The sequence below is a fragment of the Pavona decussata genome, unplaced genomic scaffold, assembly GCF_977016875.1.
Source record: "Pavona decussata unplaced genomic scaffold, jaPavDecu1.1 SCAFFOLD_300, whole genome shotgun sequence".
In the NCBI taxonomy this organism is placed as follows: Eukaryota; Metazoa; Cnidaria; class Anthozoa; order Scleractinia; family Agariciidae; genus Pavona; species Pavona decussata.
Genome location: NW_028145697.1, coordinates 867,173 through 882,500, shown reverse-complemented (window position 1 = coordinate 882,500; position 15,328 = coordinate 867,173). Strand labels below are relative to the sequence as shown.

The 15,328-nt window shown below is 38.6% G+C and overlaps 1 protein-coding gene across 3 annotated transcripts in view; it reads right to left on the bottom strand.

Moving 5' to 3' along the window:
* LOC146454504 (uncharacterized) overlaps positions 1-8,317 on the bottom strand; it is a 55,445-nt gene extending 47,128 nt beyond the window's left edge. Inside the window, exons 1-3 of one of the 3 annotated variants that reach the window (XM_085095278.1) lie at positions 8,296-8,317; positions 3,061-3,738; positions 922-1,397 (exon numbers count right to left, since the gene is read on the bottom strand). In XM_085095278.1, coding sequence (XP_084951404.1) covers positions 922-1,397; positions 3,061-3,670 — 1,086 coding nt within the window. In that variant the 5' untranslated portion in view covers positions 3,671-3,738; positions 8,296-8,317. Of the gene's footprint in view, positions 1-921; positions 1,398-3,060; positions 3,739-6,843; positions 7,015-8,295 lie in introns of those variants that run through there. The other 2 variants (XM_085095276.1, XM_085095277.1) reach the window with 2 other exon arrangements.
* Positions 8,318-15,328: the final 7,011 nt, after the last annotated feature.

Here is a 15,328-nt window from a genome sequence, read left to right as displayed (position 1 = left end):
AGGCCAGGTTGTTGTTTTTTTTTTTCAACAAAAACCCGTTTAGGAAGGCAAAAATATCAATTCAAAACATTTAAATGATTAAGTAAAACCATATTAATAAAACGGAATGTCAAAAACACGAGTAAAAATGTGGTTTGTCGACTAAAATCCCTAAAATATGTTGTTAATGGCTATCAAAGTTAAAGTGTAGCTGAAAATGCCAATCCCAAAACTAAGACGGGGAAAAATTCTTTAGAATCTCAGTGTAACAGACAATGAAACGGTATGTGTTAAGAAACTGAAAGCGAGACCTATAAATTTTGCACGAGTTGCAATTTTTATTATTCGTCAAATTTTCATCTTTCGTATACGTTATATTTGTTACAAGTGGGTTGTGATCTTCAAGCATTTACAAATAGAGTTAGGACAGTCTTGGTAAAGAAGTCATTTTAGAACAGTTTGATGCTCACACCTTGTCATCGACCTTCTTCTTCCCCCAATCAATGTTGCACGATTTTCGGGATTATGTGAAATTTGCCAGCATAAATACTGAAAGGGAAAGGTCCAATTGGGGTTGGGGAGGTTTGGGGGATAGGGGGGCAAATAGAGGTTCACTCTTTATATATTGATGAACATGTCCTTAAATAAAATATGCATATTTCGAGAGTTTAAACACTTTTTACAAATTTGTAAGTCTTACAACTGGCTCAGGCTATAGGCCACAATGCGACCTGCTCACTACGAGTCATCCATAGCTCACTGCAGAGCGTGCAATTGGTAATATGGAATGGTTGTGGATTCTTTTACCGTTGAAGGCAATGTACCAATTTTTCTTTGAATAATTTGTCTTCTGAAAAGGAACCATTGTGTGATACACCAAAATCTCTACATTGTTTTCAAACTGTTGGTTCTTTTTTGAACCTGTTGGTTTTGTTTTCTCACCTTACTGCAATACGTTCCCCCAAAAGTATTGAGAACTACAGGCAAATGGATTTGTTCATTGTTGAACGAACAAAAGTCCATAGAATTCGTGATTTGCTTAATCACGAGGCCATCTCCCAAAGACGTATTCAAAACTGTAACGTTCTGGATTAGAACAGGACCTCCATTGCTTATAACATTAATGCCAACAAATTTACATGCTACAATCCTGGAATCGACGATTTTTAGAGGACTTTGAAGACTTTCAACCACCAAACCAGAGGCACTGTCCTTTATAGCGACATTATTCAGTTCAGGTCCCCTCTTCAATGCCTTTACGCCTTGAATAGCGTTGACTATGTCCACATTTTCCAACTTTAGTCTGTTTGGTGACCCAGAGGTATTGGACGGGGTAAAGAAGATGCCTTTCCAGTAAACGTTACTTTTCAAGAACGGAAGCAACGTGTCACACTCTATTCCAACATCTTGATAATGCGCTGGTATGGAGAATTAAAATATTGCAATATTAGGCATATGGCCTGACCTCATGACAAGAATGGTATGTATATAATATTTTAATCCTTAGTGATACTGATCTGCGACATTCTCCTGTTTTGAAAGTGACTTTCGGTGTAAAACTCATGAATGAACATGTTTAGATACATTGCATAGTGTAGTGTATCAGTTTTGCTGAGCCGGGTACTCTTTGAAGAAGTAATTTTTGGTTCTGGTTCTCGCTCGTCAAAGTTAAATTGCAAAAAATACATTACCATGTCAACCAAATTTTGACAGGCAGGCTTTTTGGGGAATGGAAATGTTCCTCTTTGGGGAAATTGGGAAGATCAAGTACTCCAAAATGCTGAATGTAGTTTTGAAAGTGATCTTCCGTGTAAAACGCAGGAAATGAACTCAGGCTTTTCCAGATGCATTACATAGTCTTGCGTATATCTTGTGTGTACTCTGTGAAGTAGTCTAATTGCAAAACAGTTGCCTTTGTAACCAAATTTTGACAGGCAGTTTTTTCGGGAACAGAAAAGTTCCTTCTTGAGGAGATTGATGAGATCCAGTAATCCAAAATGCTGAATCCAAGAGGGATCATGAAGTAATTGGTCATCAATCTCTTTTTGCTACTTCAAAGGAAGCATGTTTGGATGGCGAAATCGTCAAATTGGATTTTCTAAGCTTCAGTACTCTCGGCCCTTATTTTTTTATGGATAAGGGTGATCCCCCCTCCTCCAACATCGTCTCTAGAAGACGGAAATTAGCGCGGTCTAAATAGGATTACGAATGGACGTTACAGCTATTTTGCTGAGATAATAACAAACACAAAACTGCATAGTTGTTCATATTTTTTAGGAGGACACTTACATCATCCTACGACAATGCACGAGAAAAAAAGAATGAAAAGTTGGAATGTTGGATTTAGTTTAATATCTTCTACTTTCTTCTTAATTTAATCCTATTTGACCGGAGGAGGGGATTCTGCATGTGGCGACTTTGAACGTGAATACCCATTTTTATTATTATTATTATTATTATTATTATTATTATTATTATTATTATTATTATTATTGAAGTAACTACAGGGCTGATACCTCGTAAAAAATTAACACGACAGTGACCATTAACCGAGAGTCAAAACTGCAACCGTAAACAGCTCTTTCGAGCTGGTTAGCTATAGTCCCAGCACACCTCGCAGCATTTCCGTTCGTGGGCCTTTGTAGTTTATTCTTTCCTTTTTAATATTTGCACAAGCGCTTAGAAACTTCGTGACTTTTCAAAAATTTATCTTCGACACACCATTTTCCCCGTGGCTTTTGTGCTTATAGTTCTATTAGTGTTTAAGTGGTTTTGATTTGTTTTCGTTCGATTTTGGTGCTTTCCAGAAGTATTAGGAATATCCAGAAAACCAAGACTGGGGATCCAATATGGCCGCTATCCATTAATTTGACCGTGTAAGACGCTGTCATCACTTCTTGCTGCATGAAAACCTAAAAAAAAACGTCTTCGGACGTCCTATTTTCACTCCGATAGGTTTAAAGCTCGCTAATGCTAGTTTTAGTTTCCATTCCTTTCTTTTTTTTATTATATTTTTGTATGCAAACCGTGTTGTTGCCTAGCAAGAACAGCCAAATCACACTGAAGAAATTATTCACTTACAACATCCCGTGTATCCAATGCGGCTGTAGTAGCTGCATCGCCAAATACTTTTTTCGCTGCCTCTACACCCAATATTCCTTAGCCAGATGGAGCCTCTTCCAGGATGGCGGTAATACCTTTTTGCTCCAAGATAGCCAAGTTGCCTACAAGCCACTTCCGTATCTCTATGGTCCCAATACCTGTCGCAAATAGTTCCCCACCGTCCGTTCCACTTCAGCTCCAGACGACCGCTATTGTATGATGTGCCATTAACTAGTCTTATTCCAGGATTGTAGAAGTCAGTGGGATTAGTGCTGTTACAGAACGACGTTTCGCTGCACGGGATAGATCGAAAAGTTATTCTTTGCGAATCTATTCCCCTCGCTAACAACGATCCATAAACACGAATTCCGACTTTTGGGACAAGAAGTACTTCAGTCCCCGCTTCCACAATAAGAGTCGCATTCTTGGAAATGACCAATTCACTTGTCACCAAATATGGACCATCTGCAGGGCTGAAGGTCTGATTTCCGAAGAGAGTGCCATTTACTTCTTGGAAAGTATTGTTTACACCCTCACCTTTTATGTAAGTGAAACAAAGGAACGAGAGAATCCACAAAGGAACCTCCATTGTGGATCAGTTCTCCTTCTTTACTTTTTCAAGTGGCTTCGAGGTTTTACATCAGTCTCTGAACATCCCTAGAATGAAAGGTTCTGTTTAAGAAACGCGTTAGCACAGAAGAGCAGGGAATAAGGAAATAAGGAGGCCGAAAGAAATATCGTACGACAAAATCCCCTTCCATCCCCTTCCAACTCCCCACCCCACCGCCGCCGCATTGTCACAAAGTAGGCAAAGGGTGGTTGAACCTCCCTCGGATTTTTTCTGTTACCGTATTTTTAACATGACAGTAGATGGCCCATTGCGTTCCCCATCAGATAAGTTTATCATGTGTTTTTGATGAGACCCAAATGGTGAAAGGCACGTGCATTGTTGATCCCGAAGCTAACCCTGATTAGTCGTTTTGGAGAAGGAAAACGTAATAGGTCCTGGTCCCTCGTGTTAAAGCGCGGACTTTGTGAGCGTATTTGAAATTCTGACATAGAATCATTTCGTGGTTCGAAGCAGGAGACCATCAACATTTTCATTAACCTTTGAAAAAAAAAATGGTAGCCATCACAACGAGCAATAAAACAGCAGAAACTGCAACCAAACGAAAAATGCCCCGGTTTCTCGGCTACATGTAGTTTACTTTATATTTTCCCACAAAGAAATGTAATAGTTTCTGAGAAATGGAAGAAATTTGCAAACAAACTAACAATTTCTCGGAAAATGAAAATCGAGTTACGATCCTTGACGCTTGGGTCAATCCTTTCAAAACAGACACAATTTCAATAGTGGCAGAATGCCAGCAGCCATGACAGGAAAAACAAACCGTGTGTTCAACAAATAACAAATTCTTCGTTCGTTGGGCGGCAGTGTTCAGTGGAAAGAACCACCAAAGAAACTAACACAACTGTGACTTGTACGAGCCAAAGCGGGCCGAGGCCTAGCTATTGAGTTGGAAGCTAAATACGCCACAATAGCTTCGGACTATTCCGGATTTTATGATTCGATTACATTTTCCATAACGAGAACATTTTTTGTTCCAATATGGCTTTGTTTTAAATTTTTGAAAACTTAAACTTTCTTAAGAAGATTAAAGATAGAAACTTACAGAATATTAGAAGGAATCATTACAGGTTTACTGAAAATAAAGAAAGAAATAAGGAACCACTTAGGCCTCACACAGTGGCAAACACATACCTCATTGTGGTAACATAATTCATAAGCTTAAAACGAACATTTTTTGTTTTGTTTTTTACTGGTTTTACTCCATTCACAGTTGGTTGCGACATTTATCGTTGTTAAAAACCCGAAAAGAGTTCTTCCATTCCACTGCCTATGCCTACTTTGGAAAGGGAAAAAAGCCACAAAACCGTTTTTTAGTTTGGAGCTGTGATATGCTTGTAATCCTTGACAACAAAACTATCTCCAGGATTTTGAGACTGCTTAGCAAAGGTCACATTGGATATTTTTGTCACGTAACACTCGGCACCTTTTTCTATGACTCTTGCTATTAAGCTATACTAACAGCGGGTTGTAGACAAATAAAAACTCAAAAGAACATTCTTACGATCAGAATAAAGGACATTTACTTGCACATGTAATTAATTTGTAGCTGAGAAGGTTTCCAAGACATCTAGGCGATGGTCTGCTAATAACCTTGAAGTCTCATAATTTCGTTTTCCGGGAATTGCATCTCAGTATTTGTTACCAGTTTCCGTTGACTTTGCATTTTAAAGTCGCATTTCGTACAACCCGATAGTATTACTATCAAGAATCACCGTAAAACTTTGGAGAGAAAAAAAAGAAAACAGACAAGAAAATATGCGAAACGAAGAATTATCCGCTAGGCACAAAGAATAGTAGTCAGTCGAGAACTAAGTCGCCAGTTCCCAGAATTGTTGTTAATTTGTTTTTCTTTTGTCTTGAATCCCAAGCGGATCAAGTTGAAGTCAACACTGCGTGTTTTCCCGTCCTAATTGTTCAATTTATTTTCTTACTATTGCCGCGATGGCCAGTGTTGTTGGAGTATATTTTTATCGATATATTACGAGATATAAGCTGAGCTGAGCTGAGCTGAGTTTATCTGAATTTCAATTCATATCGATGTGTTCATGTATGACGGTAGATGCCCATGTCGCATCAGCTTCGACTACAAACAACAGACACTTCGAAAATTGAAAAAGAAAAGGATTTTGAAGTTTCCGATAAAAAATAATGTTTCAACTACTTTTCGTTGCTTAATGTTGCGCCTACAAGCGAAACGGTTAGGGAATGCTAAACGTTGCAAAACACACACGCAAAAACAAAACACACGCACTAAGTCCATTATTTCCTAACCATGGCAGTCCCTTCAGGTCTCCTCTCAACTTAGGCCGGAATAACCTAAAGAAGTTGCCGTACCGGAAAAAAAAAATGAAGTTGCATGCAAATTGCAAAGCAATATCTGGCTGCATTTAAAGCTGGTGGAGGCTAATTTCCTTCGGTTTATTTTTCAGGATATGCTAGAGGCACGCAACGGTTCATTCAAAAATTTGAATTTAGTAATGAAAAAGATCTAAAGTTTTCTTCGGCATTCCGCAAATATGTCGCTGAAAAATGCGAAGACAGGTCAGCTGGCATTTTGCATAAAGCCAACAACAGCCAGTGAATTCGGGGTATAAGGTTCCATCGTCTAAGAATTTGTCCAACTTAAATTTCCAGCTAAAGCGCTTTAACGTATCAAATTGTACTAGTTTACACGATGTTGCCTTTGAAAGGGCAGAAACAATCTGGGAACACAGGAGACATCATTCTAAGTATTTTCCTCAGTTAAATAATCTCAGTTGATGCCCCTAATATATATACTCGTTGCTTCTATATACATTAGGTAAAGTTAAGTATTCTCAAGGTTGGAGACTCGTTTCAATGGAAATTAATTTCACTCCACTACACAGATCATCTCTTAAGGATAAAACTGTTAAGAGCAGAAGTCGATTCACTACGAAATCTGAGCTAGTCGTTTTAGAGCAATATAGTCTTCTGGGCAACCGTGCTCGAATATAATGGAGTACTGTTATTCGAGTACGGTTGCCCAGAAGACTATATTAATCCGTGGTTTCTCACAGTTTGTCGTTTCTAAAACACATTCTTACTAGTGCTGCATTTCATTTTGTAGGGTATGCATACGCCAGTTGAAAGTAGTGACGATTGATGCTTACTTAAACTTACATTCCACTCTATGGAGGGAACCTTTGGCGAAACATACCTGTAATCCTTGACGGCACGGTCTGTTACTTGAACACAAAAGGTCACCGCATTTGGTATTTTGGTCACGTCTTGCGTGATGATCTTTTCGTTTTCCAGGAACAAAGCAAAACTGGCAGCGGCTTACGATAAAATTCCCACGAACGGGCAAGAACGGTTATATTACCGCAAGTATTTTAAATGCAGTTGAAAAGTTTTGTGACATCCAATGCAGTTGAAAAGTTTTGTGACATCCAGCCAAGTAGATATCCTCATAGTATAACTGATAAATTTCCGAGAATTTCATATCAATCAGCTCGTTACAATAGGGAGAGGATTTGGAGGCAGAGAGAGGAGGGGGGGCGGGGTGAGTTGTTTACAACGGCCGAGTTAACAATAACGCGAAAAAGCAAAGGGAAAAAAGGAGAAGACGCCAAATATCTAAATTTCGTATCGATATTTTGAAGCGGTACTTAAACATCCAGGATTATATCGCTCTTTCAGATCCCATCGAAATACAGGGAACGAAAAAGCGCTTGGCAAAACCACCAGCTCCCTCTCCAATCGTTTATAACAAGAAGACAGTAATATAAAGGGTAGTTTCTAGTTTCAAAAGTTACATTCATTTGGAGGAAGCCCCAAAAATAGGGGAGAGAGACGGCGCGAGAAAAGACAGCAAGACACATCAAACAATTAACAAGCCCCTCAGATTTCTTTAGGTGTGGAAGATGCTAACGTTGTCTCGATTTCTTCTTATTATTTTGTAACTACCAAATTGCATTTGGTTCTAATGTGATCACAGATCTATTTGATTCGAGAATTGGGGTGAATGGCTCTGTCAGGAGGGCTCAAGCAAAATTCAGTCAAAGTAGACACTGTTTGGGTCAAAAGTGATTCCAAGAATCCAGCTGAGAATTTCAACCGTTGATGAAATTGTCGCTATTAAATTTACTTGTGTGAAGATGTTGTTCGTCTTGGATCGTGCTGGTCACTTCACCTTTGGTCAAATTGCCTCTCTTTTAAACAGAAAAACCCAATGATGCATCAGTCGATGTGAATCTCTTTTGTGAATGAGCGTACCTCTTCCTTTAAAGAAGAGCCCACTTGTGAACTATCGGCTGTGTAACCCGCAAATATGGCGTTTTGGAACGGTTTGCAAAGATAAGAAACAGCCAGCAGTCTGGTACATGAAGTTTCAGAGAAAAATAAATGCACTCCATCGTGAAATGGCTACAAAAATTCCGTGATCTGGCGATTTCAACAATAAACTTCACTTTTTGTCAGTACAGCAGTTCACTGTAGTGACCCTCTAAACGTTATCAAGCAAACATTTCCTGACCTAGTAATATTTCTTTCACGGTTCGGCAACACCTGTGACTTGTTTCTAATTACAAAGCAATCGATTGTAAAAACTGAGGCATACTGACATACTCACGTCCAGTTTTCCAAAAAGCCACAAAACGCAGTTTACCTAATTATAAACGCCACCGTGTCGGGCTGCCATGATACTTTAAAGACCTTGAACTGCTTAAAAAAGGGTCACGTTATTAAAGGCAGCAATCATAATCTTTTCAGTGCAACACTTCACTGGGACCTCAATCACGTCTCGACCGTAAATCACGTACTCCTCTTCAATCTAGTAGTCCATTGATGCATTCAAAGCGTTTCTTTCGCTCCGGCTTGGTGAAATTCTACATTGAAAGAGAGAGTGTGAAAGAAAGAAGGGGACTGTTTTAATATTTATGGCCGATAGTATGTTTTTTGTAGCAAATATGGAGGGAAACGTGACAACTTTTTTAACAACATTTTTAATAAATTGCCGTATGCGCGGTATGGCAACTCGTGTAATTTCATATCTATTATTTGCGTGTGTACACAGAATGAGACAGGAAATATAGAATAAGCTCAGTTGGTAGAGCATCGCACCGGTAACGCCGAGGTCACGGGTTCGAATCCCGTTGAAGCCTGAATTTTTTTTTCAGGCTTCTAATTTCCAATTGCATCAATTGGAAAATTCACTGCGATGATCACTTTTCACTTTCATCTACATCAGCAGTTCATATATGAATTATTTCATATACTTTACATCGTAAATATAGAATAACTTGGAATAGACTGCACGTGAGGCAAGCAAGTGAATCATCTCATTGCGAGTCTCAGAAAAAAGTCCATGTTCAGTGTATATGGAGAGAGAGGTATCAGAGTGATTGTGACTTGAGGTCAGTCTTGTGATTTCACATGATTTTTGCATTGGCGCTGGGTAACTGAATTAAGAAGCATGAAAAAAGCAATGGTTTCTGAGGAGAATTTCTGGGTAGAAATCGTAGTTTGGGCATAGTGTAAGAAACCGCGTTTTGGCGAAGGCAAGTTAGACCAGTTCCCTATGAAGGGAAGATTCTAGTAGCTTTCGTTGGCTTTGGATGTAAAAATTACATTTGCCAATAGACTTATGATAACAATAACAGTTCCCCCTATATAAACACGGTCCATTCTAAGTCCATCTTCTTCGAGAAATTGTTTTAATAACCTCTCCTCCCTGGGTGAAGATTAGAAAACATAAATTGCAATGACCGCCTTTGGGGTAGATTATTGTGGAGTTATTATTAAATTGTGAAAAAGCCAATTTTTTGTGGTAGCCATCACAACGAAATCTCCAGAAGCAGAAAATGAAATTAAACGAAAAGTATCCGGCTCCCTTGGCTACACGTAGTTTACCTTCTATTTTCCCCGTTTTCTCTTTAAAATTTCAACTACCTGTTTCCAGATTTCGGAGTATCAAAGAAAACACAAACAAACTTACTAGTTTCTAGATTCTGAAAAATGGAAGAAATGTGCAACCAAACTAACAATTTCTCGGAAATTAAAATCGACCAACCATCCCACACTTTCAATTAAAGCGGCAACCTGTCAACAGCTATGACTGAAGAAAACATAGTGTTTATTCAACAAATACCAAATTCTTCCTTCGTTGCGCAGTCGTTTTCAATGGAAATAATTATCAAAGAAACTAAAACTGGTCTCAGTTGTACGAGCCAAAGGAAGCCGAGCCCTAGAGGTTGAGTTGGAAGCTGAACATAAGTTACAATAGCCTGGAACTATTCCGGAAAAGCGATGCGTCTTTTTAGCTCTGATTAAATTTTCAATGATGACAACCATTTTGTTCGATTATGGCTTTGTTTCAACTCAAGAAAAGACTTTCTTGAAAAATTAAAGATAGAGGCCCATTAGCAAGTGGTTGAAGCGATACAGGATGTGAAAAGAAAAAGTTATAAGAAAAAGGGGAACCCCTTGGAACACAACATGACATACTGTGTTAAACACATACCTCAATAACAACAAGCATTGTGGTAACATAATCCATAAACTTGAAAACGAAACGTTGTTGTTTCAACGTTGTTGTTTTACTACATTTCCAAGTAGTTCAACATTAATCCTTGTGAAACATCCGAGAAAAGTTTAACAAATCCATGTGCCTTGAAGTAATTTCTTGAATTGAAAATGGATTCTCAAGTTGCCTGCGTCAGGTTTTTTTGCGCCCCTTTGTTGTTGCTATCAACCATAAATGTAACAACTCTACTCATCATAAATTTAATAAAATTTATCAAACATGCAATCAACTGAGTAACCAAACGTAATAAACTGCTATACATCACCTAATACTGTTAATTGAACATCGGCCATACCGTTAAAAAATTGGAAAAAGCTAACAGGAACAGTTGAAAGGCACTTTAAATAATCGTAAACTCTCTGAAGCCGTTTGTGTCAGTCGCAGCTAAAACACCGTAAAGAGGATACAAGTCCAGTTTGAACAATGAACATGTTCACTTTTCCTATAAAGCAGTGAATGCTGTGCAAATTTGTGCTTGCGAATAAACGACGCGATTCATTCTAAATGATAAATTGTGGCAATTTACTTTGGTGCGATCGCCATGAACATGTCCTTGGGGCCTTGGGGACTGCAGAGTATAAATAACATTAGCTTTGAGGAAATTTTCTTTTTTTCAGTTTCACCCCTTGTTGCTCAAAAATACAAACAAGAAGCTCTACCTTCAACCGCTTACCTCATTGAAAACCTGACACGGCTAGTACTCACGTAAGTCCAGCAAACGCCATGCTGCGGATTGCATTGTTCACAAACAGTAAGAATTGTATAAGGAATTTCTCATTCTGTCAGTAAATAAACCTAAACACGTCATTTCATTTGTTGTTTCGTTGATTAATCAAATATTTCATTTTCATACTGCTTGCATTATAAACTCAAAACGTTTGAACACAAGAAAGGAAATTTCGAGAAAGAGCATTGAGTTATCGTAATATTACAGATAAATCACTGATTATTGCTTCACTGGTGAAATGTAACTTCAAAACGGCCAGAGCAAAGCACTTCCCTTATAGGGAAGGTTTATAGCCCATAGAAAGGCTTTAAAGGCTTATAGCCTTTAAAAATGGCCAGCCGAGTAACGCCATGGTCTACGACAGGATTTTATCAATAAATGAATTTATGTGGCTTTCTTTATACTTTCGTTCACCCTCAAATATGCAACGAAGAAATAATGACAACGTAAAAGTATTCATGTCATTTCAACAGACCATACTTTTAGGGTTAGCTATACCCACAACTTTTACGGCAGACGATCTTGGCCAGTGTACAAAGTAAACACGGCTTAGGGTAGTAACAACTGCTACAATACAAATGGCTTGCAGCAATTGTAAGTGATGTATAGCAGTTTATTAAATTTATGGTTAAGACTCATTACATTTATACTTATTCAGTTAATTACACTGGTTGATTTTTATTAAATTTATGGTTTTTATTATATTTATGGGTGATACATGTACGTCACACGTAAAGCAAATTTTTCGATGACTCTTGCTTTCACCAAGAACAGTGGGTTGTAGACACATACAACCTCAGAATAACATTCGTACAAACATACAGAAGGACGTTTACATGTACTGCATGGAATTTATTTGCAGTTAAGAAACTTTCCGTGACATCTAGGTGATGGTCTGTTAGTGACTTTCAGTGTCCTGTTTCTATTTTCCGGGAATTACATTTCTGTTTGCTCAAAGTGATAATGACATACAATACTGTGTACCTTCTGGCAGCTTCCATTAAGTTTGTATTTAGAAATTGCATTTCTTACAGTCCGATAGTATTGCTATCAGCAATCACCGTAAACCCGGCTTTGGAGAGAGAAAGAGAAAACAGACAAGGAAACATGCAAAACGAAGAATTATCTGTTGGGGGCAAAGAATACTAGTCAATTCCCAGAATTGCTGCTAATTTGTTTTTCTTTTGTCAGTGATTATTGATTGTCATGAATCTCAACTGAGGATAAGATTGAGGTCAACACTACATGTTACCCAGCCCTCAGATGTCAGTTCGGCGAAAGACGACTGGAATAATCAAATTGAATGACGGAATTCAAAATAAAATTGATGTTCTCAAGCACGGGTCTCTCATACATAAACAAAAATGAAATTTTAAAGACTTACTACCAAGACATTCTAGGTCACATTTGGGTAACGAGTTCATTTCGAATCAAGGTCAAATAATTATAGTTTCGCAACATTTCTCTGCTGTTCCCAATGTTGAATAAAAGTCAGGAATTGCGTATGACTTTGGGCCCGTATAAATATAATGGCGATCAGGGCTGGTGTGAGATACTTTTAGAAACAACTTCTTACTCGTATGAGGCGTCTAAAAACAAATTGCTCAGTCATAGCCTAATTGTCACCATACATCAGCATTTTGGAAGGATTTTATGTTTTCTGGTACATGATTGAGCTTAAGAGGCCCGCAACATGTAATGATGTGACTACATTGAGCTTGAGTCGATTAAAGGTTGAGTTACGGTTATTCATTCAATGTTCCATTTTATACCATGGTATCAGGAGCAGGAGCAGAAGAACTAAAGAATTCCACTGATCAACTGATAATCTGACGCAAAACGTTTCTCTGTTCTCCATGTGGAGAAATCACAAAATTTCGACGAAAGACTGCGGTGCTTACCGACCAAAGAAAATTTGCACCAAAACAGCTTCTCGTTAATTTCTGGCACTGGATTCATTTTCTTTTTTCGCTGGCTATCGGTATTTATCGATAACTCCTGCTGCTGTTTCTGTTCAGTATTAATTGACTATTTCTGTTGTACAATATGACTGACGAAAGTGCGGGACAACCAGTTCAACAGGCCGCAATTCCTAATCCTGAAATCTTCACTGGGAATATTTTGAATTTTGAGCGACCGAAGTTAAATGCTCAACAAGAAAATCGTCTGGAAGCGCTAAAATGCTTAAAGAAAAAGTGTGCTTACATGTCAGGAAGCATTGTAAATATTTCTAAAGAAGGAAATGTATTCTGGTACAAGATTGGCTCAGACCTGAAGGCCAAAAGATTTATGACAGTTTAAACTGTTCCGAAGACAAAGATGTGAATGACTACGATCTGATGTGGACGAACCTGGAGCGAGCGGTAAGCCCTGAATGTAATGAAATTGTTGCTACTAAGAAATTCAAAGAACGGGTGCAAAAACCGGCCGGGAGAGACTGCATCACTGATTTGATGCTCTAGGTGAAAGACTAATAATACCGACGAAGACAGACGAGTGAGGCCTGTTGAAACATAGAACGAGAAAATTAACCCAAAATACATTAAAATAATTTATGAATTTTGTTCGGCACGTCAATAGCACGCAGTCGCGCTAATGCCGTGCGGCACCGTATAGGGCCTGCCTTGCTACTGCCGTGCTAAATAGTCGTACCGAACTTAATTCAGCCTGCTGAACTAAATGTTTCCAACGTCGTGCTACTGCCGTGTTTAAGCCGAATTTTAAAAATTCTTGAATTTAGTTTGGCACGGCAGTAGCGCGACGTTAGGAACAGGCCCGAGAGACCAGTTTGTGTAGACAACTGAGAGACCAGTTTGTATATGGAATTGCTGATAATGAATTGAAGAAAAGACTACTAGAAAAAGGAAAAAGTCTCACACGAATTGATGCTACAACAATTGGTTAAGCCTATGGAAACACGAAACAAGAGGTCCAAGAATGCTACTCAAACCAACCACTCAAAGAGAGCATCAAAGCTGTGTCTAAGGAGAAGCCAAAGAAAGTCCTTATGTGTAATAAGTGTGCCAATAAGAAGGGTGGTCTTAGCTTTCCCCACGAAAACCTCTGCCCTGCCTTGGGTGCAGTCAGTGCCGAACTGAATGCAAAACCAAAAATCATTTTCAAGATTCAAAGGAATGTGAGCGATTGCAAACAGAGAGGCAAGGACATCAGACAAATGCAAACAATCAAGAACACCAGGGAAACCATTTGTGCTGAAAGTAGAAGAAGATGGTGAAGAACACTTCTATGAAGTAGTGGACAAAATCTGTGTCCTCAATCAACACTCTGATGATAGGAAAGCTTTTGCAAAACTGTTGCTATCAAATAACAAAATTCTTTTGACTTTACAGATAGACTCTGGTTCTACCTGTAGTATCCTTCCTGTAAGTGTGTACAAAGACATCAGTGGAAATCATGAGTTAAAGGACCTAAACACCTCAATTAACCCTGTCATTTCTCTGTATGATGGGGAACCAAGATACAGACTCTGGGAACGGGGAAAGTCTTTGTATTCAACCCTGCAACCAAAGAAGGAGCAATAATTCAGCCATATGGCTTGATGGTCTTTAAAGTCCAATCTTGCCCTAAATACGGCCGAGACCATCGAAGTACAAGTTGATGCCTCATCCCACAGATTAGGAGCCTGTCTTATGCAAGGTGGTCAGCCTATTTTACAGTACGCCTCAAGGGCACTGTACTCACCGAAAGTGAACAACGTTACAGCCAAATCGAGAGATGCTTGGCATGGTATATGGCCTCGCAAAATTCCACTTCTACTGACACGTATGGTACAAAAGTGACAGTCTACAACGACCATTAGCGACCATAAGTCGATTAAAGTTGAATTACGGTTATTCGTTCAATGTGCCATCTTATAACACCCATCAAGTCATACTTCAAGACGCTTGAATTCAGTTAGAACCGTCTTTTCCCCAGATAGTACTCTAGCATACAAATTTTAATCAAAATTTTGTGCACCGTTGTATCGTAACTTCCATTGGGATCGTTTTCAAAAAGTACGTTTGCAATAGTGCTGTTAACAACTCAGAGAAATGCTGGTAGTAATAACGGCTTGATAACGATTTTGTCTGAAAAGCTGCGAATTGGTATGGGTAAAGGTAACAATATATGACTTATAGAATCTTTTACTGGACTGTGAATCATCCATCACTGGCACTTTTTATGAATACAAAAAATAAAATCTAGGTAAAATTGAAGGTGGTGGAAAAGATATATTCGAGGATCACTCAAACATGACTCCTGATACAAACAAACTCGGCCAGCTTGCGACATCTTCGGCTTTATGGGTCAATACTATCACTAAACATTTCCGAGAAAGTATCGC